The 13,705-nt window shown below is 52.1% G+C and overlaps 1 protein-coding gene across 2 annotated transcripts in view; it reads left to right on the forward strand.

The window, feature by feature from the left end:
- The window catches only part of Celsr1 (cadherin EGF LAG seven-pass G-type receptor 1), a 134,530-nt gene that overhangs the window by 63,017 nt on the left and 57,808 nt on the right, over window positions 1–13,705 (forward strand). For both annotated transcript variants that reach the window (XM_041672251.1, XM_041672252.1), the window contains exon 3: window positions 13,131–13,353. In XM_041672251.1, coding sequence (XP_041528185.1) covers window positions 13,131–13,353 — 223 coding nt within the window. The remainder of the gene's footprint in view (window positions 1–13,130; window positions 13,354–13,705) is intronic.

Below are 13,705 nucleotides of genomic sequence, written 5' to 3' on the forward strand. Positions count from 1 at the left end.
CTGGTAAGATGGCCCAGTGGGTAAAGGCACTTGCTGCAGCCAAGTCTAAGGACCGGAATTTGATCTCTTGTAGAAGGGATGAACCAACTCCTACAAGTTTTCCTCTGACCTCCACACCTGCCCCACGCCATAAATAAATAAAAAATAATTTCTCAAGCCTGTAAACAATTACAAGCTTATTTCCTTCCATGCTTGGCCTCTCAGTCTTCATTTGAGGGACACTGTGTTTTGTTTTTTTTCTAAATACTTTTGTGTACGTGGCCATGAACTCCCATGTTGACCCCCATCTCCCAGCTTCCTCACCTGCCGTCTTCCTGTCCATCTACATCTACCCTTTATATGTCCCCTGAATCCGCTGTCCCCTGTCCTAGGAAAGTTCTAGAAGGTTTTCTTGCACTTTCTCATTAGAAACCTTTTGGTTTCTTCCTTAAACTTCACACGTGTCCTCTTTATTTGCTGCTCCACTGTCCCATAAGGTAGACTCCCTCATCCTCATGTCTGTCCCCAGCCAGCAATGACTTGGAGCTCATTCCTAGCGAGCACTTCATATTCTTTGGTAGAAAGCTGTTTCCTTCCCGCCCTGAGGGCTGTGGCCCTAGAACTCCAAAGGCCCCTTCCTTGCTCTCCACACCCAGGTTTTGCTGGCCTTCTGGTATCTGCTGGCCTCTCTCAACACAGCCCCTTGAATCTCAAGTGGAAGCCCCCTATCCATCCCCCCCCCAGGTTTCCTAAATTTCCCTTCCTATCCCCTGTGCATCTGCTTAGTAACCTCCCTCTGCTGTGTGAGATCTATGGGGATACATGCGGATGGGACCCTGGAGGTAGAGCAACCTCTCCTCCACAAGGCTGGAGACATGCCCTTGCACCTGCCATTTGCCATATGCTGTGGTCAGAGCAACACCTTTGCTGCTTTTAGTCCTTAGTGGGAAGAGACAGGATCCTGTCTGTTCCATGTCCCTTCCCGGTCATTAAGGTCCTTCCTACCTTTGGGTTTCAGGCCTATGATCAAGCTCCAAATTGAGTTGGGACCCACTACTGCAGGCTCCTGGGTATTTCTAGGATGTCTCCCCTTCTCATCTCTCCCTCTCCTTCTCCTTCTCTCCTTTCTTTAGGGAGAACTGGGAATAGCTACCTAATCATCACAGATCAACATCTCCCCTGGGGAACATTCCGGAATGACAGCTTTGATGTTAGCAGGAGGGATAGTTCAGCTGAGTCCAGGTCTGCGAGGGGCGGGATGGTTGCTATCCCAACTAAAGCTAGCCTTGGGTGTCCTTCCCAGAGGTATTCATGGGTGAAACTTCTTTGTTAGGGTCAAGTTCATTCTTGACCCCTTATTTGATCCCCGTTCTTAGGATGCCCCCACCCCCACCTCTCGCTGCTTGTCCTCAGTCAGCGTGTTTCAGCAAATCCAAGCAAATGGTGCTTGCACAGCTGCCGAGCACAAAGCCGCAGCCCTGGGCCATGAGCTCTCCTCTGCCCCCCATAGTAGCGATGGGTGTAGAACTTGGGGAACCCTCAATGGCACTCACTTTGAACTTTGTAACAGCTCCCCTAGCACCTTCACACTTGCTTTAAGAGTCTGCTCAGACTGTGGGACCCTCCAAGGCCTCCTGAAGCTGAGGACGTCTTATGTAGGTTCAGGGCCTGAAATACTTGACGCAAGAGCCCAGCCACCTGTCTGCTTGTGGGAACAACCTTAAAGTAGTTGCTGGACCTCCTCTGCCCTTGTTATAAATATAGATATTATCCAGCTCCACTGCTGTTTAAGATAGAGTGCTGGTGTCCCTGTCACCATGGAGTACACTAACATACCAGGTGTCACCATCAAACAGTTCCATGCTGTGTGGTGTATTGCTCCTGAGCTGTGTCCTGGTCCTGCAGGGGGCCACCTCCTTGAGCACAGGGAGGAAGGCGCCCAGTGGACTGAAATCTACAGGGTACACCTCATCTGCACGGGGAGTAGATCCCAACACTCTGACATTAGTCCCTAATGTGGGGGATAATTATCAGTTAAAGCGAGAATCATTTCACTGCCTGTAATTAAAATCTCAGCTAGAGCCGCGAACCCTTTCAGACTTTGGGAGATGTTATGTTTTCTTGTTTTCTTCTCGTCGTTGCACACCTACCTGCTGCTCTGGCTCTTTCCACAGTGTGGGTTGCAACACGCCGCCTTTCTCTTCTGTGCTGTCCTGAAGCTGAGTGTTATTGCACTTCCGGGTGACCTGGTTTTTTACTAAGACTTGTCCTTAGGGATCCAGGTGTGGGCAGATTCAGCCTGGACGCTAATGTGAACTTTAACCCCCAAAGCCAGGGTGAAGGAAAACGTAATGTCTTCCCTTAAGTCTGAAAGGGTTCACTGTTCTAGTTGAGATTTTAAATACAGCCAGTGTAATGATTCTTACTTTAATTGATAATTATCCCCTACACATCATGGCAAGTGTCAGGCATAGCTGACTGGCCACCAGGATGATCCCCCGACTCTCCGCATGTCCTCTTGTGGGTGCTGTTAACAGAACTCTTAGATTGAGCATCCCTAACCCAAAGTTTGAAGTCCAGAATGTTCCAAAAATCCAAAACTTTGCATGCACCAACACGATGTCAAAGTGGAAAATTCCACATCTGACCTCACGTGATGGGTTGCAGTCAGAATGCAGGTGTGTTTAAAAATTTGTATAAAATGACCTGGAGGCTACATGTAAAAGGTATACATGAACCATAAACGAATTTTGTGTTTAGACTTGGTGCCCATCCACGAGATCTCATTAAGTATATGCAGATGTTCCAAAATTAAAAAAAAATAATAGTCTGAAATCTAAAACCTGATCCCAGGCATGCTGTCTTCCCTTTTTTGGATCAAAGTCCTTTGGGGGCTAAGGGTTGACGCTTGAACTCATGATCCTCCTGCCTCAGTCTCCTGAGTGCTGGGATTTCAGACCTGTGCTGCCACACTTACCTTCCAGGTATTTTGGATAAGGGATTAGCACAGGTGAATTAAGACGGTCGAGCCATAGTCCTTGATGGTTCTGAGGCCACTGTCGAGGTGTGCCCAGAGAGCTGCAGCACCCAGAGGTCGCAGGGGCCAGTGCTTCCTGCCTCTTCTCAGCTTCTCCATGCCTTAGCCTACAACTGCATTCCTGCAGGGTCTGACTCTTCACAGTGCCTGCTTCCCGTGCCTTGTGCTTCTCTCTTCCGCGGACATCAGCCACTGGACTAATGCATCCCCAATCCAACACGGCCACCTCTGAACTTGGCTTTACCTACAAGAGCCTAGAGCCAAATAAGGACCTCCTGTCTGGCACCAGACATGGGCAGCATTACTGTTACTGTGGAGAAAATAGCTCACTATGCCCCGGGATACCTCCTGCTTCTTACTCACATGCCTGTCAAGCATCTATCTGGGTCAGGGGCATTCCTGCTAAGAGGCAGTTTCCCCCGAGCATCGCTTTCCTTGGGGGTCCTAACCAGAAGGCAAGAGTGGACTGAGGGCTAGCAATCAGCTTGCAGATGGTCAAGGCAAGAGGGAGTAAGGCAATAGGGAAGGGACTGGCTAGTCTGTGCTGAGACCTTAGGAGGCCCTGCACTGGGTGTCTCTGCCGTTGGTGAGATGGGGCCTAGCTTCCCTCCTCTTGGGAAGTGTGGGTGTCTCTGTATCACTTGCTGTTTGTGCCAGAGGGCTGCAGGTCATCGCAGATGGACTCACTTGAGGATGCAGAGGGAGCCAGGCTCTAAACTGAAGGTTCGGCCAGTCTGCCTCCTCTTGGAGGCTCCCATGGGGAGTCTGCTTGCCTTCCAGCATCTGGAACCACCTGTGGTGCCCTTCACCTCCTCTGCCCTTGCATCCCACGCTCTGACTTCTCCCATGGGATCCCGTGATGGCTTCGTCTCTTCTCCCGGTAATCCAGCTGACCTGGTCCTCAATGTGTCCCATCTGCAGAGTGCCTTTTGCAGTATAGAAACCCAGTTCAAAGGCATTGGGTGGCATCTTCTTTGGGTCCATAATTTTGTGACTACTACCTCTGGTCTTACCAGCCCCTGGTACCCACTGGACTGTCAATAAAAAACTTGCTAAGGGCATAGGAGAGCTAGCAGACCCACGAAAAGTCTAAAGAGCTTGGCTGTCGTCTCCACGCCGCCACCCCCGTTTTAATGTCACTGTGGAACTCTGGTCATCAAGCTTTTCTGGAGAAATTGAGCCTCTGACCTGAGCGGTGACCCTAAAGGACTTTAGGGAATGCATCCCTCTGCCGTTCTCCGCCCCATCCATTTTCCCCATAGCATCAGACAAAGCCCCTCTGTCTTGCCTGGGACCACAAGGGCCAGAGCAAGAGCTATGAAGGCATTGACTCCAAGCAAGAAGTTTGCACAAGACCTGTTCAAGGGAGGTCTCCTGGGCACACCACTGTGTGTGTGTGTGTGGGGGGGGGTATCCCATGCTGAAGGGGGTCTTCAGCATCCCCGCTGGGGCTGGGTACATGGTCCTGAGGAGCTACACACTATAGTGTCCTCCTCAGGCCAGACATTTATGCGAGTGCATATCCGTCTGTGTGCTGGTAGTTCTGTCTGTGGGGGCCGTCCGTAGAGTTTCCAGTTGGCTGGAATTCAGACTCCCAATCGGATCCCCACAATCACAGAACAAAGCCCCTCTACCCGTTCACCCCTTCCCAGTCTCAAGGTCTTCCTTCCCCGTCCCCTCCTTTCCTTTTGCCCCTGTTTCTGTCTCCCCCCCCCTTCTTTGTCTCTCTCTCCTTCCCTCCTGTCCCCCTTCCTTCTGTCTCCATGTCGTCATAACACCCTAACTGATAACTGTTAAAGATTGTGTTAAAGGGCCAGGGAGATGGCCCAGTGGGGCAAAGGCACTTGTTGCACGATCCAGGCAGGTGAGTTTGATCTTCAGAACTGTGTAAAGGTGGAAGGAGGGACCAGCTCCACAGTCTCCTGACCTCTACATATTCACAGAAGCATATTCTCCCCCCCCCCCCCCCACACACACACATACAACCTATATTTTTAAGTTAAAGATTGTGTTAAAATAGTGACTCTCAGCCGGGCGATGGTGGCGCACGCCTTTAATCCCAGCACTCGGGAGGCAGAGGTAGGCGGATCTCTGTGAGTTCGAGACCAGCCTGGTCTACAGAGCTAGTTCCAGGACAGGCTCCAAAGCCACAGAGAAACCCTGTCTCGAAAAACCAAAAAAAAAAAAAAAAAAAAAAAAAAAAAAAAAAAAAAAAATAGTGACTCTCAACCTTCCTAACTCTGAGACCCTTTAATACAGTTCCTCATGTTGTGGTGACGCCAACCAACAAATTATTCCAGTGCTACTTCATAACTGTAATTTTGCTATTGTTATAAATTGTAATGTGAATATCTGATATTCAACTCCAAACGGGGTCATGACCCTCTGGTTGAAGACTGCTGTGTTAAAGAGTTCATTTAGCCAGTGGTGGTACACACCTTTAATCCTAGTACTGGGAGGCAGAGGCAGATGGAGCTCTGTGAGTTCAAGGCTAGCCTGGTCTACAAGAGCTAGTTCCAGGATAGGTGCCAAAGCTACACAGATAAACCCTGTCTTGGAAAACAAACAAACAAAACAAAGACAAAAAAACAAACAAAAATAAACCAACAAAAATTAAAACCTCAACAAGTTCATTTAAGAGGAGGGGCAGGTGGATCTCCAGGTTCAAGGCCAGTCTGGTCAGCGTAGTAAGTTGAGTTCCAGGACAGCCAGGGCTACACAGAGAAACCCTGTTCGTTCAAAGTTCGTTTAAATCTACAAAAAACACATTGCTTGTGGTCGTTTGGCTCCTTCACCTCTGGTCATAGTTTTCCCAATGGCTCCTTCACCTCTGGTCGTAGTTTTCCCATCTGAGAGTCTTTTGATTGCTGAGGACAGTCCCTGCTCTAGGGCTCAGGCTGTGGGCACGCCCTCTGGCAGCTGTCCTGTGCACCACACAGGGTGGGTCAGCTTCTGGCCTCTTCAGTCAACAGTGGCTTCAGGGCCGTGGAGGTGCTTTATTCTAGGGGGCGTGTTCCAAGTGTCACTGCGGTATAGGACCCCCTTGTAGCCACTCTGAACACGGAGACTTAATGTGGTACCCCATCCCCCTCCGGCTCTGCAGGCCCCAACCCTTAGCCAGGCAGGTGGCTTCTCAGGGTAGGGAGTAGTGTGGGTGGGTGGAGATCTGGCTCTTTGCCACTGGCATGCATTTTTTATTTATATTTAAAAATATGGGTGTGACTGAAGTTCTGAGAATTTGCTTCAAAGACAATGAAGTCATCAGAAAAAGACAGACCCTGGACAAGCCCCAGCACTGTGGCTTCTCCTGGCCTCGGGGCTTCCTGCTCCCACCTCTCTGCTCCCTTCTCACAGAAGCCACGGGAAGGGGCAGCAGGTGTCTGGGCCCTCTGCTGAGACCTTCTGGGTAGCCTGGCCAGCAGGGAGGGGCTGGGCCACCTGAGCTTGTGGCTCTGAGAGACTGGGCTTCTATCCTCAGGAGGTGAGAAAGTCAAACAAAGCTGGCAACTCCCTAGGGGGAGGAGAGGAGGGGCTAGAACCTGGCAGTCTGCCTGGAGTGGGGAAGAAGTGAGGGCCTGAGGCAGGGTGGGTGAGGAGTGGGGGCCTGGAGTGACAGTTGCCTGGGGGAGGAGTCAGGCCAGGAGCACTTCAATCCCGGACCTTTGCCAAATGAGCTCTGTTTGCTTACCCAACCTCTCAAGTGCTGGAGATGGCTCCTGGACATGGGTGTCTGGACTGCCTGCCTCCAGGATAGCCATATAGCAAGCAAAGCAAGAGTCATTTGACTGGTTTTGGGCCAGTGAACCTCTGTCCTTCGCAGTGGTGCTTTAGAAGTCCTGAGGCCCTGACCATCATCTCCCGACAACCTCCTAAGGTGCGGGTTTTGAAGGGCGATCCTGGGTGTTTACACACTCCACACCCATCCCTACAGACTCCTTACAGACCTTGCTGATGCTCGTGTGCATTACCCTTGCTGCTGCGTGATCCAGCATATGCTCTGACCGTCTCTGGGCCTTCTGCACATTGGGGCCTGCCTAGAAGGGAGGTTGTCTGTTGATGGCCCCGGCTGGTCTGTGCTGTGACTGCTCTCATGGTGGTAATAGCATTGTTCAACTCTTGACATGGCCCTGGTACCATCCAGAGAGAAAGCATCAGGCTAGTCCTGTTTACCTGCCGGTGTCTGTGGTCTCCTTTGCAAAGCATGCCTGCAGGGCGCCCTCTCCCACACCTTGGTGGCTACACTGAGGACTTCTGCAGATTTTGCTTCTGTCCTGGAGTGTCATGTTCCAGGCACTGGGTTGTTCTGAGTGACCTCTGTGCGACCCCTATGTGAAGTGGGGCTTTTGCTGACGTAACCTATCTTCTCCACTTCGTCTCTCCAGAAGCATGAGGCAAAGGAGGGGAGTAAGATGCTGCTGTGTGGCACCAGGAGAGGGCCCCCAACTGCTCTGTGGTGGTGACTATTTTGCACGTGTGTAGGTACCATGTGTGCTACCATGTGGAGCACGCTTGAGGCTGGAGGTTCTTCCTCAGGTCTACTTAGAATCTGTGGGCATGGCAGGGGTTCCAGGTCCAATTGCAGCCTCATGACCCATCCTCTGGGGTGTGGAGGGTTTGCTCCGTCTGAGCTCTGTAGTCTGGCCACACCCTTTAAGCCTCTTAGCACATCTTTTCTGTTTTCCTAAACATTTGGTCTGTTTAGGAGACTCCAGAGCTGCACGTAGCAGTTCTGTTCATTCTGGTAACCTCAGTGTCTCAACGTGGCCTGTGCCGGGCAATTCATTGCATGAACTCATTGATGATAGGTGTGTGGATGGATAGATGGGTAGAGGGAAGGGTAGATAGATGGAGATAGTTGAAGGGATAGCTAGCTCAATGGATGGGGGAAGGGCAGGTAGGTGGGTAGATGGTGGGTGGGTCAATGCGTGGAAGGCTATAGATTGATGGAGGAAGGGTGGGTAGATGGTGGGTGTGTGGTGACTGGATAGAAGAAAGAATAATGACTGAGTGCAAACATGGGAGGCTGGGTCAGTGTGCTTAGTGCTCAGTGACCTCTGATGGACACCTGCCTTTCAATGCCCCGCGGTGCCACTGCTGGTCACAGCATTTCCTGTGGTAGAGGAGCTTCTGCCCCGAGTTGCACAGTGGCTTGCATCTTCTTTGCTAGGACACAAGGTTCCTCTCTGGGCCTGAGTTGTGGTGGGGCTTCAGGCCACTCTGGGGCTCTGTGTGTTTAAGACCTGACTTCGAATGATCCACACTCAGATTCCAGCCCCTACCCTGCACCCACTTCCTTGCTTGCTGTGTTCTCCACCTGTCCTGCTGATTCTGCCCCAACTTCCAGCTTCCAAGTGTGCCTTTTGTGGGTTGTGTCTGAGCTTACTCTCGGTACCTCTGGAAATTCTAGTTTTTCTACTTTAAAGCCCTCCCGTCTTTATTAAGGGAGAAAGGATTGTCTTTATTTAGTTAAAAACTTAAGTTGGCAGACCTTTCCCTGCCCTTCCCTCCCAGGGAGTACATCCTGCCCTCTTCCAAGTCTTAAGGGTCTGAGCACCACCCTTTGAGGCTGAGTCAGGCCTTCTGCATGGCTAGTCCCTGCTCCTGTGCGTGGTGCACTGAAGTGGGTCTCGTGACCAGCCGCTCCCCAGCTCAGACCCCCATCCCTTCCCTCAGACTGAACATGATTACCCTCTGCACTGTGTCCTCTCATCTCCTAGAGCCTCCATTCTGAGCCAGAAGCCCTGACTTTCCTACCTACCAACTGACTCCTTCCTGTGGCAGGCGCCCCATTTGCCTAAGTCTTATGATACTGGGCTTTTGCTTAGATTCAGGGTCAACAGCGCTGACAGTACTAGCTTGAGTCTCTGAGCAGACAGGACAATACTCATCCACATCTGGGCAGGGCACTTGTTAAGTGATGGGACATGCATGCGATTCAGGGCCAGTCTGGCCTCAGCTCCAGGGCGTTTCTCTACACAACTCTCTCCAGTCTTTTCCGTGTGTGTTTGTGTCTGCAGCCTTAACCAGGCTGAGGCCAGTGTCCCTCATGGGCAGGGACCTTGTGGCATGCACCATGAATTATTGAGTTCGGCAATCAGGTTGCCCAAGCTAACCTTACCTCGGTGTGAATGGAGGGGCTGCCTATGAAATGGGGATGCGGGGTGGAGGTGCGGAGGCATGCTCCCCGGTTATAAATGAGTCAGCAGCATTTGACTCTGAGCAGAACACCTGGCATGTTTGGGGAATGCCAGATTCTGAACCGTGAAATCTTAGAAAGGGACAAAGTTAAATCATGACAGTGACATGAGAAGATTTATTTCATCAAAATGGCACTGCTTGGTAGGTGTGGTAGAAGGCTAAGGATGGAGCACTCTGGGCCATGCAGTGACCCTGTTTCAGAAAGGAAAATGATAGATCAGGGAGGGCTCAGCAGACAAAGGCACCTGCCGCCCACCAAGTCTGTCAACCTAGAAAAAGGAAGCAAGAAAGGAAGGGTGCGCTGGAGGTGGCTCAGGCGTTAAGAGAGTTTGCTGCTCTTACAGTTTGGTTCCTAACACCAGCTCCAGGCATTCTAACATTCTCCTCTGACCTCTGCAGGTACATGCACGCACACTCATGCACGCAGACACACACACACACACACTCTGTCTGTCTGTCTGTCTGTCTTAGAAATCTAATACCAAAGCAAAGCAAATCTCTTACAGTGTCTCCCTGAGAGCATTAAGGATGCAGGACGCCCATACTTTGACCTGTATCCTTCTCCTGGGCTAAGATGACTTGCAGAGTTAGAAATCATCACAGCCCAGATCTCAAGTGTGCACACTGCATGGTCAAGTTGGCTGCTCCAGGTTGGCAGTGCTGGGAGCATGCATACACTGTAAACTGAACACCCCCACCCCAGGGCAGCTGGCTAACCACGTGCAGAGAAGTCACATGAGCGGTAAGTCCAAGGAAAGGCCTTAGTGGGCCAAGATGCAGCTTTGACACATTGGCTGGAGTGGCAGCTGTGACAGGTGCTCTCACAAAAACATCAAAGCAGACCCTGGGTTGGCACCTGAGGACCTAGAGTTGACTCCAGGGAAAGTACTAGAACCTGGAGATGAGGCTCCATTCCAGGCTGGAGCGGCTTACCTGAAGCCCAGTGACCACCGCTCACAGTACCCTATATAAAAGTGGTGTATTTAGCCCTACAGCTAAGTCTTCTTTGTGTGGATATCTACCCACACTGCTTGGACCGGTGGATGAATGATGTTGGCTTTGTAACCTCGTGGATTAAACTCAAGCGTGAATCATTGCCTTGGATCTGGGGAGCCCTGGTGCTGTATGATTTCATCCCACAGGCACTCGCCAGTACCTGCTGCATACCCCGCTCTTCTCAGACGCCCCCTCACTGTTGGCACCAGTCCAGCACCCTAACATGCAAGGCACCCACTGTGTACCAGATGTTTTCAGACTTGACCCTAAAACAGCCCTTGTGGCTACATCCCCACCCCCATGCTCCCACATTCTGGTGCTGTAAGTGGAGCTGGGAGAGATCCTGTACCTGTTCAGAAAACAGTGATGCTTCCTATGGGGTGAGCCCACAGTCAGAGACAGGCTCGGGGGAGGGGACACAGTGTGACCTTCAAAAGCTGAGGGAGGTGAACCTCAGATCAGCCATCACTGGGTTTCATCATCAGCGACTGGACAACTGCAAGATCCCTGGAGTGATGCCCTGGGACCTGGGTTCCTGGGTAAAGGAACAGTGTGCAGTTGCATGCTTGGGGTGCTTGGGTCTAGGTGAAGATTAAGGGCAGTAGGATGAGGTCCCAGGAGGTGAGAACGGTAGCGGAGTATTGGGGGAGCTGAGGGCCAGCGGGGTGTTGGTGGCTTCAAGACTCAAAGTCGACTTCCCTGGGCAGAGGGCAGAACCCTCACCCCAGGCTGGAGTGGGGAAGTCTGAGCTGGAGGTGCCAGGAGATGATGGGAGGAAGTTGGTGCTGGGTGGGGTATGTTTGTTGGGAGGAACCAGAGGCTGCAGGCTGAAACTGGGTGGGCTCTTGCCTGGGTGTTGAGATGTATGGCCTATGCTTGGGAGGGGAAAGGTCAGAGCGCCATCCCCTCAGCACTGGAACACAGCCTGAGAAGCCCCCCACAGTCTCAGGTCTTATAGAGGTCACACTGAACAGACCTCAGTTTTGGGACAACAGAGCCCGGAATGTCGCCTCACTGGGAAATCAGGTCTTTGTAGATACAGCCTGACACTTGAGGTGAAGTTATACGGGACTTGGGGTGGACTCTCTTCCATCTTCAGGGTCTTTAGGAGATAAAATGTGTGTATTGGGGGGGACTAGATACCCTTGGGGCCTTTTTGGGTCTTGAAGAGGAATTCCTGGGCTTCAGGAGAGGAAGAGAACCCCACGCTCAAGTGACAGGACTGGGTTGCCACATTGCCATTCGACGGCCAGGTGGAACTGGAGATAGGAGAGTCTCCCAGGGCAAGGCTGGCTGCCTTTTCTGCTGGGAAAGTTTGGGTATTTCCTGGAGCCCAGAGCCTCCCAGGTCTGCTAAACTCGGGCCCTGGGTGTGGGTAGGGTGACCGCAGGGCTCTTTGTCTTCACGGTTTAGTGAGCACAGTGTCAGACTGTCCCTGGGGCAGCTTTGTTCACAGTGCTGGGCTTGACTGCTTCTGGGCTAACCTGGAATATAGTGAGGCAACACTCCCGAGGGAGAGAGTGTGAAGCACTCTGAAGGAAGGGAGCCGCATCTTAAGCTGAATCTGCACGCCAATGATGGGTACTCACAAGGGCTGCCTAGAAGGGTGTGAGCGCCGGCTGATGTGTGAGTGTGAGAGTGTGTGTGTGTGTCGGGGGAGTACATACGTACATGGTCTGTGAGGGGCGAGTGCAGCTACAGGTGTGAGCATGTGTGTCCGAGGTTGAGACTGAGTCTGAGACCGTGGGTGTAAGGGTGCATGTGATGGTATGTTTACGTGTACACATGGGCACGTTGGTGAGGATGGAATGGTCTTAGTGGGTCACCTGGGGTATATGATGGCATGAGTGTGCAGCTGTGCTGTGCAAGCACGCCAACTCAAAGCTCCCTGCAGAGCAGCCAAGCCAAGAGCCATGGCAGGCAGAGCGGCTGGGAGAGCAAGTGTCCACCGTGATGGACTTGAGATGAGCAAGCACCAAAACAGCTGCCGCTTACTTCTGCACATTGGCAGCCTCTCTCTGTCCCTGTTTCTCTGGGCCCCTCTCAGCCGGTGCAGAACCAGTAGGTGGATGAGAACACGCCCTCCTGGTCTAAACCTGGCCTACACCTGGCCTGGCACCAGAGGCATTTAGGATCCTTCCATGGCCTGCGTGGTTGTGAAGGTGTATGGTGGATTAGCGATGCCAGCCTCTTGTCTCAGCAGATTTGTTTTCTGGGATACAAAGGCAGCAGCTTGGGACACAGTGGGTCTCAGCCTCGACACAGTCAGTAGAGGAGAACTCCCAGGGGAAGGTGGCCCTATAACCCGTCATCTTTGGGTCACCTCCAGAGCAGGGTGTTTCTGATACTTCGAGAACAGCCCGTGTGACTCTGCAAGCTGACAGCAAGCTCTGCCAACGATCCAGGTCCAGGTGTCCCTGTGCATCTAAGCCTCTGAGCCTGAGGCCTCTCTCATCAGCAGTCAGCTGTGTGTCTCAGGACATCCACAGTCCACTGGCTTTCTCTTAGCCACTGTGCTGGCTACTCTTTATCAACACGAGGCATCTAGAGTCACCTGGACATGGAGGACTTCAGCTGAGGGACTACCTCCATTAGATTAGCTTGTCAGGGGCATATCGGTGGAGCATTTTCACGATTAATGATTGATGTGGGAGGCCCAGCCCACTGTGAGTGGAACTATCCCTGGGTTGTGTAAGAAAGCAAACTGAGCAAGCCCTGAAGAGCAAGCCAGTAAGTATCACTCCTCCATGGCCTCTGCTTCAGCTCCTGTCTTTGGGTTCCTGCCTTGATTTCCCACAATGACAGACTATAGCTGAAATAAACTGCCCCTCCCAAGTTGCCTTTGGTCAGTGTTTACCACAGTGAGGGGCGGGGAAGCAAACCAAGCCAACCTTCATGTGACCTCCGCTTTCTTCTCCAGGGGAGCATTGCCAGGTGAATGTTCGCTCAGGCCGCTGTGCCAGTGGCGTATGCAAAAACGGGGGTACCTGTGTGAACCTGCTCATTGGAGGCTTCCACTGCGTATGCCCGCCTGGCGAGTACGAGCATCCCTACTGCGAAGTCAGCACCAGGAGCTTCCCACCCCAGTCCTTTGTCACCTTCCGAGGCTTGCGGCAGCGTTTCCACTTCACTGTCTCCCTTTCGTAAGTGCAGCCCCTGTGCGTGAGTATCACTTTCCAGGCTCCGAGTGGCCAAGGAGGCTTGTTCCGTGTTAGATGCTGGACCAGCTGCTCAAGGGTCGGATCGTTGCCGTGCTGATGACAGAGGAGGCTATTTCTGCACAGTGACCGCAGAGTATCAGTGCTGCTGCTTTTGAGAGAGGACAGACAGAATCCCAGGCCTGGAAACTGACCTGGCTATTTGGGTCCTGTCCACCAACCAACATGTGGATATTGTTGACATGTTTGTAGCCAGTGGAGCAGGCCCTGGAATCAGACCTTCCAGTCCAACATGTATATCACAAGGCAGGCTGCTCAGACCCCAACTGCCCTGCCT

The sequence above is a fragment of the Microtus oregoni genome, unplaced genomic scaffold (assembly GCF_018167655.1).
Source record: "Microtus oregoni isolate MIOR12 unplaced genomic scaffold, Mior012 000022F_ref0000154, whole genome shotgun sequence".
In the NCBI taxonomy this organism is placed as follows: domain Eukaryota; kingdom Metazoa; phylum Chordata; class Mammalia; order Rodentia; family Cricetidae; genus Microtus; species Microtus oregoni.